The sequence below is a fragment of the Ranitomeya imitator genome, chromosome 2 (genome assembly GCF_032444005.1).
Source record: "Ranitomeya imitator isolate aRanImi1 chromosome 2, aRanImi1.pri, whole genome shotgun sequence".
In the NCBI taxonomy this organism is placed as follows: Eukaryota; Metazoa; Chordata; class Amphibia; order Anura; family Dendrobatidae; genus Ranitomeya; species Ranitomeya imitator.
This window is the reverse complement of record NC_091283.1, coordinates 493,116,935-493,138,248: the sequence shown is the minus strand read 5'-3', so window position 1 is coordinate 493,138,248 and position 21,314 is coordinate 493,116,935. Positions and strand designations below refer to the sequence as shown.

General features: G+C 53.6%; 1 protein-coding gene across 3 annotated transcripts; it reads left to right on the top strand.

Moving 5' to 3' along the window:
- Positions 1-737: 737 nt before the first annotated feature.
- On the top strand, positions 738-20,497 carry UBTF (upstream binding transcription factor). Of its 3 annotated transcripts, none has more exons than XM_069751488.1 (21): positions 738-2,174; positions 12,007-12,106; positions 12,192-12,367; positions 12,730-12,813; positions 12,932-13,087; positions 13,227-13,291; positions 13,366-13,486; positions 13,566-13,676; positions 14,012-14,145; positions 14,409-14,550; positions 14,712-14,753; positions 14,843-14,890; positions 15,079-15,198; positions 15,285-15,395; positions 15,592-15,680; positions 15,884-16,073; positions 16,511-16,558; positions 16,658-16,726; positions 17,016-17,186; positions 17,272-18,505; positions 19,364-20,497. In XM_069751488.1, exons 2-20 carry the CDS (start codon positions 12,046-12,048, stop codon positions 17,371-17,373), a joined length of 2,040 nt encoding a protein of 679 aa, XP_069607589.1. In that variant the 5' UTR covers positions 738-2,174; positions 12,007-12,045; the 3' UTR covers positions 17,374-18,505; positions 19,364-20,497. The 3 variants fall into 3 exon arrangements, with proteins under 3 accessions (XP_069607589.1, XP_069607588.1, XP_069607587.1); XM_069751487.1 differs by having other exon boundaries at positions 14,843-14,950; XM_069751486.1 differs by lacking the exon at positions 738-2,174 and adding an exon at positions 2,304-2,444 and having other exon boundaries at positions 14,843-14,950.
- The last annotated feature ends 817 nt before the right edge of the window (positions 20,498-21,314 follow it).

The following is a 21,314-nucleotide window of genomic DNA, read 5'->3' as shown; positions in this document are numbered from 1 at the left end:
CATACAGGTGTATACTATATATAAGGGAGATGACAAACATGTATATACTGAGGTGAAAATGAGTGTTGTGAGGTGAAAATGAGGGGTGTGAGGTGAAAATGAAAAGGTGTGAGTGCAAAATGAGAGGAGTGAGGGAAAATAGTGGCGTGATCGGAAAATGACAGATGTGAGGTCGAAATGACAAGTGTTAGGCGGGAATGAGAGGAGTGAGGGGGAAAATAAGAGGAGTGAGGTGAGTAACTAACCACAGATATTTACTATGCCCAGGCAACGCCGGGCTCTTCAGCTAGTAATAAGGCTAGGTTCAGATTGCGTTAGGGCAATCCGTTTAGCGCTAGCGGATTGCGGTATGGCACTGTTGCCTCTGTACTGGTAGTAATTACCATAGTCACTGTGAGGCGGGGGTTATTTGGGCATTGTGACTGGCACAGAGAGGGAGCACAGGGTGGTACTTATATTGTGGCATGGATGCCTGCTGGCCTACCATGTGCATAAATATAAGGGCACTGTGGTGGCACACATGAGGGGAAGCATATTGGGTACCCAGAAGTGGGGGCACAATGCTTGAGGCTGGCACTGGTATCTGACACAACACTGTTATGGGGCCTTAGACTGCAGGTAAAGCACAGGCCTAGTGGGGCGCCGCATCCCCCCCGGCTCATCAGCAGGGCTGCAGCGCCCCCTCTGTCATCGGCTCCTCCCGTCACCGCCTCTCTGACGCTGCCAGCAGTAAAGGTGGAGCCGAGACCGAGGAGAAGGAAGAAGCCGGGAGGCGGCGGCTGACAGTGCCGGTCATAACATAATAAACAGTCGTGCCCGCTCTCTGCACGGTCTACTCCTGGGCATGGAGCCGGGTGTGCCCAGAGATCTTCGGGTGCTGGAGGTAGTGCCCGGCTGCATGCCCAGAGATCTCCGGTTGCTGGAGGTAGTGTCCGGCTGCATGCCCAGCCAGAGATCTCTGGGGTGTTGGAGGTAGTGCCCGGCTGCATGCCCAGCCAGAGATCTCCGGGGTGCTGGAGGTAGTGCCCGGCTCCGTGCCCAGAGATCTCCGGGTGCTGGAGGTGGTGCCCGGCTGCATGCCCAGCCAGAGATCTCCGGGGTGTTGGAGGTAGTGCCCGGCTGCATGCCCAGCCAGAGATATCCGGGGTGCTGGAGGTAGTGCCCGGCTCCGTGCCCAGAGATCTCCGGGTGCTGGAGGTAGTGCCCGGCTCCGTGCCCAGAGATCTCCGGGGTGCTGGAGGTGGTGCCCGGCTGCATGCCCAGAGATCTCCGGGATGCTGGAGATGGTGCCCGGCTGCATGCCCAGAGATCTCCGGGGTGCTGGAGGTAGTGCCCGGCTCCGTACCCAGAGATCTCCGGGGTGCTGGAGGTGGTGCCCGGCTGCATGCCCAGAGATCTCCGGGGTGCTGGAGGTAGTGCCCGGCTCCGTGCCCAGAGATCTCCGGGGTGCTGGAGGTGGTGCCCGGCTGCATGCCCAGAGATCTCCGGGATGCTGGAGATGGTGCCCGGCTGCATGCCCAGAGATCTCCGGGGTGCTGGAGGTGGTGCCCGGCTGCATGCCCAGAGATCTCCGGGGTGCTGGAGGTAGTGCCCGGCTCCGTGCCCAGAGATCTCCGGGGTGCTGGAGGTGGTGCCCGGCTGCATGCCCAGAGATCTCCGGGATGCTGGAGATGGTGCCCGGCTGCATGCCCAGAGATCTCCGGGGTGCTGGAGGTAGTGCCCGGCTCCGTACCCAGAGATCTCCGGGGTGCTGGAGGTGGTGCCCGGCTGCATGCCCAGAGATCTCCGGGGTGCTGGAGGTAGTGCCCGGCTCCGTACCCAGAGATCTCCGGGGTGCTGGAGGTGGTGCCCGGCTGCATGCCCAGAGATCTCCGGGGTGCCCAGTGATCCGGGCTCTCCCCGTCCATGGCGGCCTCTGCCTGGATGGATGGCTGTGAGGCAGGCGGGCGGTGAGGGGAGGGAGGGAGCTGGGCAGCAGCTGGAGCCTGTGACGGGGCGAGGACGGAGGGCGCCCGGCTGATTGGAAGGCAGCGCAGGCACTGAGAGCGGTGGAGGCGGGGGAAGTGCGAGCTCTCTGCGGGGACGGAGACGAGTCCACGCCCGGGGCCAGCGCTGCGGATCTGGCCGTCATTCAAACGTTTGTCGTCGGTAGAGGAGCCGCGGAGCGCTGACAGGTGAGGACCGGGCACCCTCCCGGAGCCTGCGGGGCCCCCCTGCCGGGCAGTGTGCGGGAGACGCGGCTGCGGCGGGAGGAGGAGGCGGCTCCTCGCGCTCTGTCTGCCCGATCCTGCTGCAGCGACGCTGGGCGGGGAGAAGGAGCAGGCGGCGCCCCCTCCCCCGGAGCTCTCGCCATTACCCAGGGGCTGCTGCAGCTGCTTTGTCTCCGAGACTCGGACGCTGAGCTCCGGCTGCGCCTTTTGTCCTTGAAGGAAGCAGGGGAGCGGGTGAGTGCGGGATTCTCCGCGGGCTCTGGGGCACGGGGATCGGGCACCACCGGACGGAGGCGCCGCCGGGCACCGCGTGCTCCGGGGCTTCCACACATGGCAGGGTGGGGTGTCCGCCGCCGGGATCCGGGGAGATGTGATCACCGGGGGTCACCTCCAGGGACCGGGCGTAGCCGCCTCACTGCACCCGGCTCTCGCGCACCTTTCCCGGGCACACATGCCGCGTGGTCCCGGTCAGCGACCATACGATGAATTTCGGGATCTCCTGGATCTGGCGATTTAGTTCTTTCACCGATCTGGAGATATTTTTATTTTTTTTTATTTTCGATCGGTGGAGATTTTATTATAATGGACGATTCTCGGGTCCGGGCAGGGGGAGCTCCAGCCTCCGGGATCGGCGCTGCCGGCAGCGGGGTCCGCAGAGCTCGGCTCCCCTCCTCCCGCAGCTGCTGCCCCGGGAGCCTCTTGTTTTTCTCGGGCAGGCTGCTAGTTCCGCGCTGGGTCTGGTGAGGTCGCTCTCCGCAGTCTCCGGCGGCTCCTCCTCCTCCCTGCGGCCGGAAGGTGAGGCAGAGCAGCCTGGTGAGAGCGAGGAGGTCGGGGAGCGGATCCTCACAGCGGGCGGGAGGGAGGAAGCGGCGCCACGCGGTCAGCAGCCCGGTGCAGGAGAGACGTGAGGGGCGCCCGGTGCAGGAGAGCGGGGAGACGTGAGGGGCGTCCGGTGCAGGAGAGCGGGGAGACGTGAGGGGCGTCCGGTGCAGGAGAGCGGGGAGACGTGAGGGGCGTCCGGTGCAGGAGAGCAGCGAGAGGTGAGGGGGCGCCCGGTGCAGGAGAGCGGGGAGACGTGAGGGGGCGCCCGGTGCAGGAGAGCGGGGAGACGTGAGGGGCGTCCGGTGCAGGAGAGCGGGGAGACGTGAGGGGCGTCCGGTGCAGGAGAGCAGCGAGAGGTGAGGGGGCGCCCGGTGCAGGAGAGCGGGGAGACGTGAGGGGGCGCCCGGTGCAGGAGAGCGGGGAGACGTGAGGGGCGTCCGGTGCAGGAGAGCAGCGAGAGGTGAGGGGCGCCCGGTGCAGGAGAGCGGGGAGACGTGAGGGGGCGCCCGGTGCAGGAGAGCGGGGAGACGTGAGGGGGCGCCCGGTGCAGGAGAGCGGGGAGACGTGAGGGGCGTCCGGTGCAGGAGAGCGGGGAGACGTGAGGGGCGTCCGGTGCAGGAGAGCAGCGAGAGGTGAGGGGGCGCCCGGTGCAGGAGAGCGGGGAGACGTGAGGGGGCGCCCGGTGCAGGAGAGCGGGGAGACGTGAGGGGCGTCCGGTGCAGGAGAGCAGCGAGAGGTGAGGGGGCGCCCGGTGCAGGAGAGCGGGGAGACGTGAGGGGGCGCCCGGTGCAGGAGAGCGGGGAGACGTGAGGGGGCGCCCGGTGCAGGAGAGCGGGGAGACGTGAGGGGCGTCCGGTGCAGGAGAGCGGGGAGACGTGAGGGGCGTCCGGTGCGGGGAGACGTGAGGGGCGTCCGGTGCAGGAGAGCAGCGAGAGGTGAGGGGGCGCCCGGTGCAGGAGAGCGGGGAGACGTGAGGGGGCGCCCGGTGCAGGAGAGCGGGGAGACGTGAGGGGCGTCCGGTGCAGGAGAGCGGGGAGACGTGAGGGGCGTCCGGTGCGGGGAGACGTGAGGGGCGTCCGGTGCAGGAGAGCAGCGAGAGGTGAGGGGGCGCCCGGTGCAGGAGAGCGGGGAGACGTGAGGGGGCGCCCGGTGCAGGAGAGCGGGGAGACGTGAGGGGGCGCCCGGTGCAGGAGAGCGGGGAGACGTGAGGGGCGCCCGGTGCAGGAGAGCGGGGAGACGTGAGGGGCGTCCGGTGCGGGGAGACGTGAGGGGCGTCCGGTGCAGGAGAGCAGCGAGAGGTGAGGGGGCGCCCGGTGCAGGAGAGCGGGGAGACGTGAGGGGGCGCCCGGTGCAGGAGAGCGGGGAGACGTGAGGGGCGTCCGGTGCAGGAGAGCGGGGAGACGTGAGGGGCGTCCGGTGCAGGAGAGCGGGGAGACGTGAGGGGGCGCCCGGTGCAGGAGAGCGGGGAGACGTGAGGGGCGTCCGGTGCAGGAGAGCGGGGAGACGTGAGGGGCGTCCGGTGCAGGAGAGCAGCGAGAGGTGAGGGGGCGCCCGGTGCAGGAGAGCGGGGAGACGTGAGGGGGCGCCCGGTGCAGGAGAGCGGGGAGACGTGAGGGGCGTCCGGTGCAGGAGAGCAGCGAGAGGTGAGGGGGCGCCCGGTGCAGGAGAGCGGGGAGACGTGAGGGGGCGCCCGGTGCAGGAGAGCGGGGAGACGTGAGGGGCGTCCGGTGCAGGAGAGCGGGGAGACGTGAGGGGCGTCCGGTGCGGGGAGACGTGAGGGGCGTCCGGTGCAGGAGAGCAGCGAGAGGTGAGGGGGCGCCCGGTGCAGGAGAGCGGGGAGACGTGAGGGGGCGCCCGGTGCAGGAGAGCGGGGAGACGTGAGGGGCGTCCGGTGCAGGAGAGCGGGGAGACGTGAGGGGCGTCCGGTGCGGGGAGACGTGAGGGGCGTCCGGTGCAGGAGAGCAGCGAGAGGTGAGGGGGCGCCCGGTGCAGGAGAGCGGGGAGACGTGAGGGGGCGCCCGGTGCAGGAGAGCGGGGAGACGTGAGGGGGCGCCCGGTGCAGGAGAGCGGGGAGACGTGAGGGGCGCCCGGTGCAGGAGAGCGGGGAGACGTGAGGGGCGTCCGGTGCGGGGAGACGTGAGGGGCGTCCGGTGCAGGAGAGCAGCGAGAGGTGAGGGGGCGCCCGGTGCAGGAGAGCGGGGAGACGTGAGGGGGCGCCCGGTGCAGGAGAGCGGGGAGACGTGAGGGGCGTCCGGTGCAGGAGAGCGGGGAGACGTGAGGGGCGTCCGGTGCAGGAGAGCGGGGAGACGTGAGGGGCGTCCGGTGCAGGAGAGCGGGGAGACGTGAGGGGGCGCCCGGTGCAGGAGAGCGGGGAGACGTGAGGGGGCGCCCGGTGCAGGAGAGCGGGGAGACGTGAGGGGCGTCCGGTGCAGGAGAGCGGGGAGACGTGAGGGGCGTCCGGTGCAGGAGAGCGGGGAGACGTGAGGGGCGTCCGGTGCGGGGAGACGTGAGGGGCGTCCGGTGCAGGAGAGCAGCGAGAGGTGAGGGGGCGCCCGGTGCAGGAGAGCGGGGAGACGTGAGGGGGCGCCCGGTGCAGGAGAGCGGGGAGACGTGAGGGGGCGCCCGGTGCAGGAGAGCGGGGAGACGTGAGGGGCGTCCGGTGCAGGAGAGCGGGGAGACGTGAGGGGCGTCCGGTGCGGGGAGACGTGAGGGGCGTCCGGTGCAGGAGAGCAGCGAGAGGTGAGGGGGCGCCCGGTGCAGGAGAGCGGGGAGACGTGAGGGGGCGCCCGGTGCAGGAGAGCGGGGAGACGTGAGGGGGCGCCCGGTGCAGGAGAGCGGGGAGACGTGAGGGGGCGCCCGGTGCAGGAGAGCGGGGAGACGTGAGGGGGCGCCCGGTGCAGGAGAGCGGGGAGACGTGAGGGGGCGCCCGGTGCAGGAGAGCGGGGAGACGTGAGGGGGCGCCCGGTGCAGGAGAGCGGGGAGACGTGAGGGGGCGCCCGGTGCAGGAGAGCGGGGAGACGTGAGGGGGCGCCCGGTGCAGGAGAGCGGGGAGACGTGAGGGGGCGCCCGGTGCAGGAGAGCGGGGAGACGTGAGGGGGCGCCCGGTGCAGGAGAGCGGGGAGACGTGAGGGGGCGCCCGGTGCAGGAGAGCGGGGAGACGTGAGGGGGCGCCCGGTGCAGGAGAGCGGGGAGACGTGAGGGGGCGCCCGGTGCAGGAGAGCGGGGAGACGTGAGGGGCGTCCGGTGCAGGAGAGCGGGGAGACGTGAGGGGCGTCCGGTGCGGGGAGACGTGAGGGGCGTCCGGTGCAGGAGAGCAGCGAGAGGTGAGGGGGCGCCCGGTGCAGGAGAGCGGGGAGACGTGAGGGGGCGCCCGGTGCAGGAGAGCGGGGAGACGTGAGGGGGCGCCCGGTGCAGGAGAGCGGGGAGACGTGAGGGGGCGCCCGGTGCAGGAGAGCGGGGAGACGTGAGGGGGCGCCCGGTGCAGGAGAGCGGGGAGACGTGAGGGGGCGCCCGGTGCAGGAGAGCGGGGAGACGTGAGGGGGCGCCCGGTGCAGGAGAGCGGGGAGACGTGAGGGGGCGCCCGGTGCAGGAGAGCGGGGAGACGTGAGGGGGCGCCCGGTGCAGGAGAGCGGGGAGACGTGAGGGGGCGCCCGGTGCAGGAGAGCGGGGAGACGTGAGGGGGCGCCCGGTGCAGGAGAGCGGGGAGACGTGAGGGGGCGCCCGGTGCAGGAGAGCGGGGAGACGTGAGGGGGCGCCCGGTGCAGGAGAGCGGGGAGACGTGAGGGGGCGCCCGGTGCAGGGGCCGGAGGAGACACGTGGTAGTGCGGGGAGCGTGCTCACATCGTGGGCAGCAGAGTCCGGGGTGCGGGATCTCGCGGGAGACATTGTTCCCGGGGACACGCCGCGGGTTTCGGGCTGAGTTTATTAGTTTTCGGTGATCGCAGCCGGGCTGTGGATGGGTCCGCACCGGGAGAGGTCCGGCAGACGACGGGGTGAGCACGCTCCATGCTGCGTCGTGTACCAGGAGAACCGAAACCGCGGGATCAGGACTGATCGGGTCACCGGGTGGAGGAGACGGGGACACGGAGAACAGAGGGCGGTGAGACTTCACGGACGATCCCCGGTCAGGAGACTGGAGGTCCGCCCCGCGCTGTGTATTCCGGATCCCGTCTCCTCCCGGTGCTGGGCGGGTACCAAGGGGAGAGCGGCGGGGGCCCTGCAGGGGGCGCTCTGACCTCAGCATGCCCTTGTGCAGGAGGGGGGTCCCCGGGAACATGCAGCTGCTAGTGCGACCTCACTGCCCCATTGTGCGGGATCAGGAGTACTGGAGCGGGGGGCACATACTTATCACTGTGCGTTATACTGGAGCGGGGGGCACATATTCTTATGGCTGTGGGTTATACTGGAGCAGGGGGGGGGCACATATTCTTATCGCTGTATTATACTGGAGCAGGGGGGCACATATTCTTATCGCTGTGCGTTATACTGGAGCGGGGGGGGGGCACATATTCTTATCGCTGTGCGTTATACTGGAGCAGGGGGGGCACATATTCTTATCGCTATGCGTTATACTGGAGCAGGGGGGGCACATATTCTTATCGCTGTGCGTTATACTGGAGCAGGGGGGCACATATTCTTATCGCTGTGCGTTATACTGGAGCAGGGGGGGCACATATTCTTATCGCTGTGCGTTGTACTGGAGCAGGGGGGCATATATTCTTATCGCTGTGCGTTATACTGGAGCAGGGGGGCACATACTCTTATCACTGTATTATACTGGAGCAGGGGGGCACATATTCTTATCGCTGTGCGTTATACTGGAGCAGGGGGGGCACATATTCTTATCGCTGTGCGTTGTACTGGAGCAGGGGGGCACATATTCTTATCGCTGTGCGTTATTCTGGAGCAGGGGGGGCACATATTCTTATCGCTGTGCGTTATACTGGAGCGGGGGGGCACATATTCTTATCGCTGTGCGTTATACTGGAGCGGGGGGGCACATATTCTTATCGCTGTGCGTTATACTGGAGCGGGGGGGCACATATTCTTATCGCTGTGCGTTGTACTGGAGCAGGGGGGCACATATTCTTATCGCTGTGCGTTGTACTGGAGCAGGGGGGCACATATTCTTATCGCTGTGCGTTATACTGGAGCGGGGGGGCACATATTCTTATCGCTGTGCGTTATACTGGAGCGGGGGGGCACATATTCTTATCGCTGTGCGTTATACTGGAGCGGGGGGGGCACATATTCTTATCGCTGTGCGTTGTACTGGAGCAGGGGGGCACATATTCTTATCGCTGTGCGTTATTCTGGAGCAGGGGGGGCACATATTCTTATCGCTGTGCGCTGTACTGGAGCAGGGGGACACATATTCTTATCGCTGTGTGTTGTACGGGGGCCGCATACTTATCGCTGTGCGTTGTACTTATGCAATATGTATACTTATCGTTGTACGGGGGCACATATTCTTATCGCTGTGCGTTATACTGGAGCAGGGGGGGCACATATTCTTATCGCTGTGCGTTATACTGGAGCAGGGGGGGCACATATTCTTATCGCTGTGCGTTATACTGGAGCAGGGGGGCACATACTCTTATCACTGTATTATACTGGAGCAGGGGGCACATATTCTTATCGCTGTGCGTTATACTGGAGCAGGGGGGGGCACATATTCTTATCGCTGTGCGTTGTACTGGAGCAGGGGGGCACATATTCTTATCGCTGTGCGTTATACTGGAGCAGGGGGGCACATACTCTTATCACTGTATTATACTGGAGCAGGGGGGCACATATTCTTATCGCTGTGCGTTATACTGGAGCAGGGGGGGCACATATTCTTATCGCTGTGCGTTGTACTGGAGCAGGGGGGCACATATTCTTATCGCTGTGCGTTATACTGGAGCAGGGGGGGGCACATATTCTTATCGCTGTGCGTTGTACTGGAGCAGGGGGGGCACATATTCTTATCGCTGTATTATACTGAAGCAGGGGGGGCACATATTCTTATCGCTGTGCGTTATACTGGAGCAGGGGGGGCACATATTCTTATCGCTGTGCGTTGTACTGGAGCAGGGGGGCACATATTCTTATCGCTGTGCGTTATACTGGAGCAGGGGGGGCACATATTCTTATCGCTGTGCGTTGTACTGGAGCAGGGGGCACATACTCTTATCACTGTATTATACTGGAGCAGGGGGGGCACATATTCTTATCGCTGTGCGTTGTACTGGAGCAGGGGGCACATACTCTTATCACTGTATTATACTGGAGCAGGGGGGGCACATATTCTTATCGCTGTGCGTTGTACTGGAGCAGGGGGGGCACATATTCTTATCGCTGTGCGTTGTACTGGAGCAGGGGGCACATACTCTTATCACTGTATTATACTGGAGCAGGGGGGCACATATTCTTATCGCTGTGCGTTATACTGGAGCAGGGGGGCACATACTCTTATCACTGTATTATACTGGAGCAGGGGGGGCACATATTCTTATCGCTGTGCGTTATACTGGAGCAGGGGGGCACATACTCTTATCACTGTATTATACTGGAGCAGGGGGGGCACATATTCTTATCGCTGTGCGTTATACTGGAGCAGGGGTGCACATACTCTTATCACTGTATTATACTGGAGCAGGGGGGCACATATTCTTATCGCTGTGCGTTATACTGGAGCGGGGGGGGGCACATATTCTTATCGCTGTGCGTTGTACTGGAGCAGGGGGGCACATATTCTTATCGCTGTGCGTTATTCTGGAGCAGGGGGGGCACATATTCTTATCGCTGTGCGTTATACTGGAGCGGGGGGGCACATATTCTTATCGCTGTGCGTTATACTGGAGCGGGGGGGGCACATATTCTTATCGCTGTGCGTTATACTGGAGCGGGGGGGGGCACATATTCTTATCGCTGTGCGTTATACTGGAGCAGGGGGGGCACATACTCTTATCACTATTATACTGGAGCAGGGGGGCACATACTCTTATCACTATTATACTGGAGCAGGGGGGCACATATTCTTATCACTGTATTATACTGGAGCAGGGGGGCACATATTATCGCTGTGCGTTGTACTGGAGCAGGGGGGCACATATTCTTATCGCTGTGCGTTATACTGGAGCAGGGGGGCACATATTCTTATCGCTGTGCGTTATACTGGAGCAGGGGGGGCACATATTCTTATCGCTGTGCGTTGTACTGGAGCAGGGGGGGCACATATTCTTATCGCTGTGCGTTGTACTGGAGCAGGGGGGCACATATTCTTATCGCTGTGCGTTGTACTGGAGCAGGGGGGCACATATTCTTATCGCTGTGCGTTGTACTGGAGCAGGGGGGCACATATTCTTATCGCTGTGCGTTATTCTGGAGCAGGGGGGGCACATATTCTTATCGCTGTGCGCTGTACTGGAGCAGGGGGACACATATTCTTATCGCTGTGTGTTGTATGGGGGCCGCATACTTATCGCTGTGCGTTGTACTTATGCAATATGTATACTTATCGTTGTACGGGGGCGCAAACTTATCGCTGTACGTTGTACGGGGTCGCATACTTATCGCTGTGCGTTGTACGGGGGGGGGGGGGGGAGGGGCACATACTTATCGCTGTGCGTTGTACTTATGCAATACGCATACTCCCTGGCAGAAGCCGACAAGTAGACCTACAAGTATATGGAGCGAGGCCGCTGGACGGCTGCGCCCTCGTGTATGGAGAGAGTGTGACTGCAGATTTTTGAGTCACCCTCCAGCGCACACCCGGGAGTATGCATATCGCATAAATCACCTCTCTGCTCCAAAATTGGTGACTCCGCCAAGCGCGTATTCTGAATAAAGAGTGACTGTAGACTTTTCACTTTAGGCTAGACAACCCCTTCACATACAATCTACGTTTCATGTTAAAAACAGAAAACTGACAACAAATTCCTAAGAGAGTAAAGCAAGTGTGAACAGTGCACTTCTGACTGCATTCAGCAGCCTGTGTCAGCACTGCGATGTATGCAGACATTCAGTATGTGAAGTTTGTGGCATTACTGCTATGTAGCACATATAACATGGAGGTACTTGGTGCACAACTACACAATACATATGAGCCCACCAGACATGACAAGGCGACCCCTCTCTGGTAGGACCCTAAACCTAATATTTATCAGACATGCCTATCCTGGAATAAGTCTATTAATTTCAAGGGCAGTAGGATCTTGCATGTTTGGTAAATATTAGGGTTAAGGTCTAGTGATGAGCGAATATACTCGTTACTCGAGATTTCTCGAGCATGCTCGGGGGTCCTCCCGAGTATTTTTAGTGCTCAGAGTTTTAGTTTTTATTGTCGCAGTTGAATGATTTACATCTGTTAGCCAGCATAAGTACATGTGGGGGTTGCCTGGTTGTTAGGGAATCCCCACATGTACTTATGCTGGCTAACAGATGTAAATCATTCAGCTGCAGCAAGAAAAACTAAATCTCCGAGCACTAAAAAATACTCGGAGGACCCCGGAGCGTGCTCGGGAAATCTCGAGTAACGAGTATATTCGCTCATCACTATTAAGGTCCCATCGGACTATAGTATGCCTTTGCCGTGGTTGGTGGGCTCACATAAATTTTCCAATTTATGCGCCAAGCACCTTCATTCTGTAACTACATTGCACATAGTAGTAATGCCGTCCATATGTCATACATTCAGTGTTTGCGTACATTAGCACACGGTTCTGCTGTACCCTTTTATGTTAGTGGGCATTTGTCATGCGTGCCTCGCTCACGTCCTTTCTACTGTTCTCAGACCATTTGCTGTGCTAGCTTGCTGGAGATCTCCTACATATTGCATATCAGCCTTGACTGCTCTATGAATGGTCTCTAAAAATATTCCTACTCCATGTTAAACAAGACTTCACATGGGAATAGGGGGCTTCACTTAGATACTGCAAGGCGTGCCATATGCCTATATCTCCCCTGTAACTTGCCATTTGTCCTCTTACAGAGTCTCCTTGACTGGTGCGAAGGATCTGCCCAATAGAGGATGAACGGAGCAGCTGGTGGAGAAAAACTAATAGCCAACATGACAGCCCCAAGTGATCAAGGTAAGGAGAGTTATCCTTGTCCTTGACCCTCTGCTGGTCATCCTATCCAACCTTATTTCATGTATGATATATTATCTCCTGACAGAAAACTGGTCCCAGGAGGACATGCTTACTCTCCTCGAGACCATGAAGTCCATCCTGCCCACCCAGGACAATACAAAGTTCAAAACTGCGGAGTCTCACATGGATTGGAACAAGCTGGCCTTTAAGAATTATACAGGGACCATGTGTCATCAAAAGTGGCTGGAGATCTCTAATGAGGTGAATTGTGATACTGGCTCATGTTCTTCATGATTTACATAGGCTGCATAATGCATTTTTATTATAGAGTCCACCAGTATCCAAGGCAAGGATAGTAGTCTCCTCATATTTGGAGACGTTTAGAACCAGAAAGCAGTTATGGTGCTAGATGCCACTTGAAGGACAACAAAGTGGTTAATCCAGAGCCTTCATTATCTAACAGAGGGCACATTGCCCCTTCTCATGACCTCCTATGATACAAGTGTGGTGAGGTCGACAAATAGTTTGACATAATGGCAGATTCAAGATTTTGGAGTGATATTTTTTGTACTGATATAAGCAATCTAATAACAGATGTGACGGCGAATTCTGTATCCCTTTAGGTTAGGAAGTTCCGAACTCTATCAGAAGTCATTCAAGATGCAGAGGAACATGTGAAGCACCCATACAAAGGAAAAAAACTGAAGGTCAGTAGTGATGTCGGCCATGAAACTCGGGACTGATTGTGATTTGCCCAAATTCATGGCCCATGACTTATAAGGCAGCCATATTAATTAGCTTGCATCTTTTTATACTACTTATCAGAAACATCCTGAATTCCCCAAGAAGCCGCTCACACCCTATTTCCGCTTCTTCATGGAGAAGAGGGCCAAATACGCCAAGCTACATCCAGAGATGAGCAACCTAGACCTAACCAAAATCCTGTCCAAAAAGTATAAAGAATTACCAGAGAAAAAGAAGGTAGTGTATGAGACATTGAGTTTTCTAGGTGGTGGCGTTGAATATAAAAAGCGGACACTTTTCAGGGAGCCTAAATGAGCAGTGTTGGATATAGTACTGGTGGTTTAATCCAATATGTCCAATTTGTTTTTTTTTCTAGATGAAGTATGTTCAGGATTTCCAAAGAGAGAAGCTAGAATTTGAGAGGAACCTTGCAAAATTCAGGTCGGTCACCTGGACTTATTTTCTAAAAGTTAAGGCATCACTATCAGGTGTCTAACCCTCAGTTTTGCTCACAGAGAGGAACATCCAGACCTCATGCAGACTACCAAGAAATCTGACGTCCCTGAAAAACCCAAGACCCCTCAACAACTGTGGTACAATCACGAGAGGAAAGTCTACCTGAAAATTAAGCCTGATGTAAGTGCAGGAGCCTCCATACTTGGTCACAGGTCTGGATGGAGTTTGCCAGAGAATCACAATGCTATTGTCATTTCAGGCCAGTACCAAGGATGTGAAGGACTCCCTGTCAAAGCAGTGGTCTCAACTATCAGATAAGAAACGTCTCAAATGGATCCACAAAGCACTGGAACATCGCAAGCAATACGAGGTGCGGATCTCATACTCCCAGCATGCAGTTTGGCCGGTTTGGCTAATTTACAATGTTAAAATGATTATTAGGGTTAATCATCTTGGATATGCCATACAAATCTCTTGGGTGCAGGTGCCAGATGAGTGTCAGCGTAGTGGTGGTCCACTTATGCATTGCGCTCTAAGCTTATTCTATTGATGTGATTGGGACTGAGCTGTGATATCACTCACAACCTGTTAACGGTTTGACATTGCTTTTAGAAGCAAGCAGCCTTGTTTTTTTTCTAATTCTATGATAAACTTGTATTTTTATGACATTAACAATCCTCTAACCTTGTATCTATACCCTATCAGAACATAATGCGAGAATACATCCAGAAACACCCAGAAATGAACCTCACTGAGGAGGGCATCACCCGCTCCACACTTACCAAGGCCGAACGCCAGCTTAAAGACAAGTTTGACGGCCGACCAACGAAACCACCTCCGTAAGTTGTTCTCCGCATCATTAGACTTTCTGAGCCTCGCGTTACTCTTTCTAAATATGTTGACCGGTTGTATGAAATCAGAGAAACATGCCTGCTTCTGGAAATTGTGCCACGTTGTCCACAGGCCCGAGTCTGGTAGTGGGGCTGATCTGCACTATTTAGCACATTGTGTTTACAAGATTAACGCTGTTCCTGGGAGAAGCTCACACTTCTGTAGATACGGCGGTTAAGACCACCTAACGTAATGGTGTTTGTACCCTCAGAAACAGCTACTCCATGTACTGTGCAGAACTAATGGCCAATATGAAGGATGTCCCCAGCACGGAGCGTATGGTCCTTTGCAGTCAACGGTGGAAACTACTCTCTCAGAAGGAAAAAGATGCTTACCACAAGAAGTGTGAACAGGTATTTGGTGTATACGGTGTGTAGTGTCCATAGATCCATCATTTAAGGGCCACATTTCCAAAAACAGTAGGAACTGCAATCAACAGCTATTATAACGGAGGAGATCAATTTACTTTCTGTGATCACAGCTTTCCTAAATATATATATTTTTTTTTTTGTAGAAAAAGAAAGAATATGAAGTGGAGTTGATGCGTTTCCTTGAGGTGAGTCTTGTCTTATCGATGGTGGACATAGAAGGAAGGACGCTCTCCTGGAGCAAGGCACTGATCTCTCATTCATTTTACTTGTCTAGAGCCTCCCTGAAGAGGAACAGAAGAGGGTCCTCACAGAAGAAAAGATGGTAGGCATTAGCAAGAAAAGCAATCCAGCATCGAAGGTGACTACTCAGGATGCTAACAAGGTTGGCTGGCGTTTACTTAACAATTTTTTTTTTTTTAATTATTTTTATTTACTACTTGTAATCGTGTCCACTACATAATCTTTTCACTTTGGTTTATTTATGTATTAAATTACTTGTTTCCTTGACAGACAAAGAGCAAACCTAAGAAGAAGGCTGCAGATGAGCGGGGGAAACTCCCAGAAACACCGAAAACCTCTGAAGAAATCTGGCAACAGAGCGTGATTGGGGACTACCTTGCCAGGTTTAAGGTAAGGACAGTTGGTGAAAGTGGTGAAGCACAGTGACCCTTATGGAAGGTGTGTTCTCATCATAAGATCTTTACGTTTAATTTTAGAATGACCGAGCCAAAGCCTTAAAGTGCATGGAGTCCACTTGGTTGAATATGGAGAAGAAGGAAAAAATAATGTGGATAAAAAAAGCAGCAGAGGACCAGAAACGATATGAGGTAACTAAAAAAAATTGAGGTTCTAGAGGTTAAAGGTGGTGTCTAGTATAATATATTATTGGACGTCTGCATTTCCTTTAATAGTTCAGAGCGGCAGTATCGGGCACAACCTTTGGACATTGGTGGTGCCTTGTTATTATAATTAGATAGGTGGCCACGTCTGTATTATTTATTAACACTTTGTTTTCCCTCTCAGAGAGAACTAAGTGACATGAGATCTGCTCCAGCCACTGCAGCTCCTGCGAAGAAAATTAAGTTTCAGGGAGAACCCAAAAAAGCTCCAATGTAAGTGTATAAGCCAGAGACTGAAGACTTCTGGTCTCCTTTATTTTACGTCATCTCTTCTGTGCCATCTGTTGTAGACAGTATATTCTCATATGAGGTTGTTCATTGCATGGATAGGACCATGAGAGGCACCTACAGTTTAGCACCAATGTAATGACAAGTAACAGGGTCAGGAAATTTACTTTTGTTTTTTCTTATTCCAGGAATGGTTATCAGAAGTTCTCACAAGAGCTTCTCTCAAATGGCGAGCTAAATCATCTCCCACTGAAAGAGCGCATGGTAGAAATTGGCAGCCGCTGGCAACGGATTTCCCCCAGTCAGAAGGAGTTTTACAAGAAGCTGGCAGAAGATCAGCAGAGAGTGTACCGTGTGCAACTTGATACATGGATGAAGGTACGTACAAGGCTTGTCCATGTTGACTGCCTTTAGGGTAGAACCTAATCATGAAATTCCATAGAAATACATTCGGAGAACCATGGTCCAACGACTACATCAATATTACTTGTCCATCGAATGGGAGCCCTGTGAACCACCTCTACCTGCAGGCGCTTTGTCTTATCTCTATGCTCTGCACATCATCCTTGTGGCATAACATAACCATGACGTCGCATTGGGCATGCCGCATGTAGAAGTCAATTCACAGGACTTCCTTCTGGAGGCCATGTAATACCAGTGTGGTCAATGGGCTAATGTTTTGCTAATCAAATCCCTCATGCCTAGTTAAAGTATTGGCCTCTAAATAGAGGTAGGTTAGGGCTGCCTTATGCATGTCTTCCTGGTTGATTGTGAAGTGCTAATTCTTTTTTTTTTTTTTCCATTTCAACGTTTAGGGTTTATCATCTCAGGACCGGGCAGCTTACAGAGAGCAGACATCTAATGTAAGTTTTATTTTGTGCACTAGTTTGGATCTATTTATCTATTTTTCTATGTGAACAGTTGGATCATAATTCATCAATTCATTCATTTTTGTCTTATAGAAGCGCAAGAGTACAACAAAGCTCAAATCGCCAAGTCCCAAATCCAAACCGTCCGCTCAAAGCAGATCAGTAAGTGATCAATGTGATGTATATGGAGATGGGGTGGATTTTTAATATCTCTAGTAATTATGCTCTTCAACTAGATCTAGAAGTCCAGGAACTGCTATAGAATATATGAGCCTTGCATTTTCTAGTTCCAGGCTGTTAGATTGAAGTAGTTATCTGAAGATGGGCAATGGCCTACCTGAGGCCTACATGACTTAAGCCCAGAGACCATTCTACAAGTCTAGGGCAATGTGAGAAGTTTGTATGTGACTACTATAACTTAAACTGAGCTACTCTTCCTTTCTTCTTGGAGGATGATGATGACGATGATGACGACGACGATGATGATGACGAAGAAGATGACGACGACGATGATGACGACGACGACGATGATGACGACGAAGATGAGGACAAAGAGGATTCTTCTGATGATGGAGACTCTTCAGATTCCAGCAGTGAAGAAGACAGTGAAGATGGTGAAGAGGTGGGTCCAACTATAAATTGTTAGACTTTGAACTGTCCACAGCCAGCCCATTTCTTTATATGACAATCCTGTTGATCTCCTGCAGAATGAAGATGATGACGACGAGGAAGATGACGATGATAACGAATCGGGATCCAGTTCTTCATCATCTTCTTCGGGAGACTCTTCAGATTCTGACTCTAACTGATGGAGAACTGATAGCTGTGAAGAGGGGAGTGTAAAGAAGACAGAGCTGACGTATTTGAATGGGATGGTCCAGCAGGATAAAATATCTTTAGTTGTGTTTGCAATGAATATTTGCTAGTTATGAAAGATGCACTGATCTCAAGATGACGGAGCCAGACCCAGCAAAACCACTTTCAGTTTGTGGAAAAGCCTTTACTATGATGGACATGTCATCAATGTTGTGTGTGAAGAGGGCTGGCCGACTACTTCAATAGCTAATCCAGCCCCCTCTCTGTTACTGGAAATGCATAGACAAAGAAGGGACTGGTCTTCTGAAATGAAGGTGTCAGCCAGCCCCTTTCACATGTAGCTCTGTGGACATGTCCACACTGGCAAAATTCTCGTGTCAAGCTCTGGAAATCAGCGCTATTATCTTCAGATCTGGACACCATTCAAGTACTTTAAGTAGTATCTAAAGAATTTTTATTTCTGTTAGACAATCCTCTAAAGACACCTATCCCCTATAATCGAGTCAAACCTGAAACTCTCCACTTTACAAGGAAGCGGACTCTACGGAAATACAAAGTGAAGGCAGCCATTTCAGGCTTTGAAGGACTCTTCATGAAGCCCCCTCGATGAGCTGCATTGTGTGTCCAAAATGGCTGCCTTCTCTGTGCATGGGGTAAAAACTTCTTCAGGGCTTCAATAGCCTCATAGGGCAAGAGACTTGTCACCATTTATAGGTTATGCTGTACAGTCGGTATTAGCACCGTGAACCTTTACACCCACTTTTTGACCTGGAATGATATGCAGAGCTTTTCAATTGTTTCTTTCCTGGCCCTTTTTATTTGTATTTTTTTTTTTTTTTAAATATCTTTTGGTTTACTTCCATATTATGTCTGCCCACTTGCTTTTCTACTGTACCCTGCCTGTCACTTACTTGACCCTATCACGTATACTTGGTTGTGTCGGTTGTAGTTTATCCTCCCTCCTCTTGTGTATTTTTAACTTGCATCACTTGTGGGTTTTTGTTTGTTTGTTTTTTTCTTTTCTGTGCCCATAAAACGGTAAGACATTCTAGTGAAGACCATTTGCAAAGTGGCTTTATTTTCAATCCTAGTGCATTGGAAAACAATGGCAGTGAAGGTGGACATGTCCATTAAAGGGAACCTGTCACCCCGTTTTTTCAGTAGGAGATAAAAATACCGTTAAATAGGGCCTGAGCTGTGCTTTACAATAGGGTATTTTTTGTCCCCTGATTCCCTACCTATGCTGCCGAAATACCTTACAAAAGTGTCCTTTTTCGCCTGTCAATCAGGCTGGTCAGGTCAGATGGGCGTGGTCACAGCGCTGTTTTTCCCCACATCTTGCTTAAGTTCACGTTGGTGGCGTAGTGCTTCTCGCATGCGCAAGTGCCGATTGCACTGCGCAGCTGTCGAAAAAGCGCGCTCGCCGCTATTCAGCGTTTCTCGGTGGGCGCGGCCATCTTCCTGAGGCCGCGCGTGCGCAGATGGAGTCTCCTGCTTCCCGGGGCTTCAGGAAAATGGCCGCGGGATGCTGTGCGTGCGCAGATGGACATCGCTGCGGCCATTTTCCTGAAGCCATCTGCGCACGTGCGGCATCCCGCGGCCATTTTCCTGAAGCCCCGGGAAGCAGGGAGACTCCATCTGCGCACGCGCGGCCTCAGGAAGATGGCCGCGCCCACCGAGAAACCGCTGAATAGCGGCGAGCGCGCTCTTTTTCGACAGCTGCGCAGTGCAATCGGCACTTGCGCATGCGAGAAGCACTACGCCACCAACGTGAACTTAAGCAAGATGTGGGGGAAAAACAGCGCTGTGACCACGCCCATCTGACCTGACCAGCCTGATTGACAGGCGAAAAAGGACACTTTTGTAAGGTATTTCGGCAGCATAGGTAGGGAATCAGGGGACAAAAAATACCCTATTGTAAAGCACAGCTCAGGCCCTATTTAACGGTATTTTTTATCTCCTACTGAAAAAACGGGGTGACAGGTTCCCTTTAAGTAATGTAAATTTTACTGAAGGCAGTGCATTCTTCGAAGTGAGGATTGTACCACCCAAATGCTACCATCAGTTGTGTTTTTTTTGGTTGTTTTTTTTATTTGCTTCTACTTAGACTTTCTTCTTCACTCGGACACCATGTTAGAATTTAAGGTTGTGTTTTCATAGCACTCATTTCGACACGATAATTATCTTCTAGGTGCTGGGTCTATGCTAAAAACGCGAGTTGCCAAGAATGCATGGGTGGCTGTATCTATTCACTTCTATGAGTGGTCCAAAAAATGGCCACGCATTTTTGGAACTTGTGTAGATGAGAATTGAGAGAGCCATGCAGCCATTTTTTAAAATTCTCATTACTGGGTCTGGTTTTCGTAAGTGGGAGCTGTCTCTTATCAGTGTTGGCAATAACACTTAATAACCCTCCAGAGAATGGCGGTACAGCAGGAAAGCAAGAGGTTTTCATATGTCAAATACATGTTGCATATGTGTGAGGTAAAGTGCCCCTATTGTTTACAGGAAATACAGCCATTTTGTTCCTCATTTCATTGAGGTGTCCTGAGAACAAAATGGCCGCCTCTGTTAATGATAACCAAGGCACAATCCAACTAAGAGTAGTAAATATAACAGTTTTTTTTTTTTTCAACATATTATATCCAGCTTGTTTTAGTGTGTTATTGAATTCGCATTTCCCCTTGTAATTTTTTTTGTTTCTCGAAACTTTTTTTTTTCCTGTTGTTTGATGGGAGGGGGGATTTAAATGTAGATTCTTACTGTGCTGGTTGAATGCATGGTGAGAGGAAAAACACTTAGTGCATTTTTAGCACTATAAAACAAAATAGGATGTCGGGGGTGCGTTACGAGGGGGGGAAAAAACAGAAAGACACTTTTTTTTTTCCCCCCTGTATGGACGATATTTAAAACACATGCTTTTTTGTAGGTTAAATTGAAAATTTAAAAAAAATGTGTTTTTGTAACAGATTCATTGGTTTAGTGTAGACAGTTTAAAACAAATTATGTGTAGTCTCATTATTTTTGTTTTGTACAAAAAGCAGAATGGGGGTGGGGTTGGGGGGGAGTTTTCTGTTAAGTACTCTGGGAAAAATAAAAATAAAATGTAGGGATTGATGTTTTTGACTGTTTTTTTGTGTGTGTGTTTTTGTTTCCTGTCCCTGTTGGAATCCCCTGGGTTGTATGTGATTATGCAGTTCAGATTCTTTGAAATCAATGATGAGCTGCAATACTATACACAACCTGTAATCCAGTGTGGCGCTGGTTTTGAAAAAAGCAGCCCTGTTTTCTATTTTTCCCACATTGAAAAAATAGCATTAAAGGGCTCCCCCCCTCAAAACAACATTAATCACTTATCATAAATTCATTAGCTATCCTGTGAATAAGTGGGGGTCTGACCAGTGATCGTGAGAACAAGGGTCTCTTGTGAATGTGCGATTACCAGAAAAACGGTGAATGATCATGGGCCTGATCCTATCACAGATCAGAGGATTCCACTCCTAAATCCCTCCGACTCTTACCCAAAAGATGTCAGTGGAGAGAAGGATCAGGTAAGCTGAATTCCCACACATGACTGTTTTATTCCATGGCGGCATTGGAGTAGTGTAGCAGCAGCAGCAGCTTCCTCTATTACCACTAAAATACACGGACCCTCGGCCAAACTGAGCATCCATGGATATGGGAGATTGTGACGAAAGGCTTTACACCAACATGTCTGATACTGTGTGGGCATATTTATGGGTGCGCTTAAATGGGAGAGCCACCCAAATGTTTTACTTATAGGTCTTGGTGAGATGACCTATTAGGCCACGTTCACATGTTCAGTATGTGTAAGCCAAAATCATGAGTGGAACAATCAGAGGAAAAGTATAATGGAAACTGTCACCATTTCTGTATTTATCACCCACTCCTGGTTTTGGCTTACACTCATTGA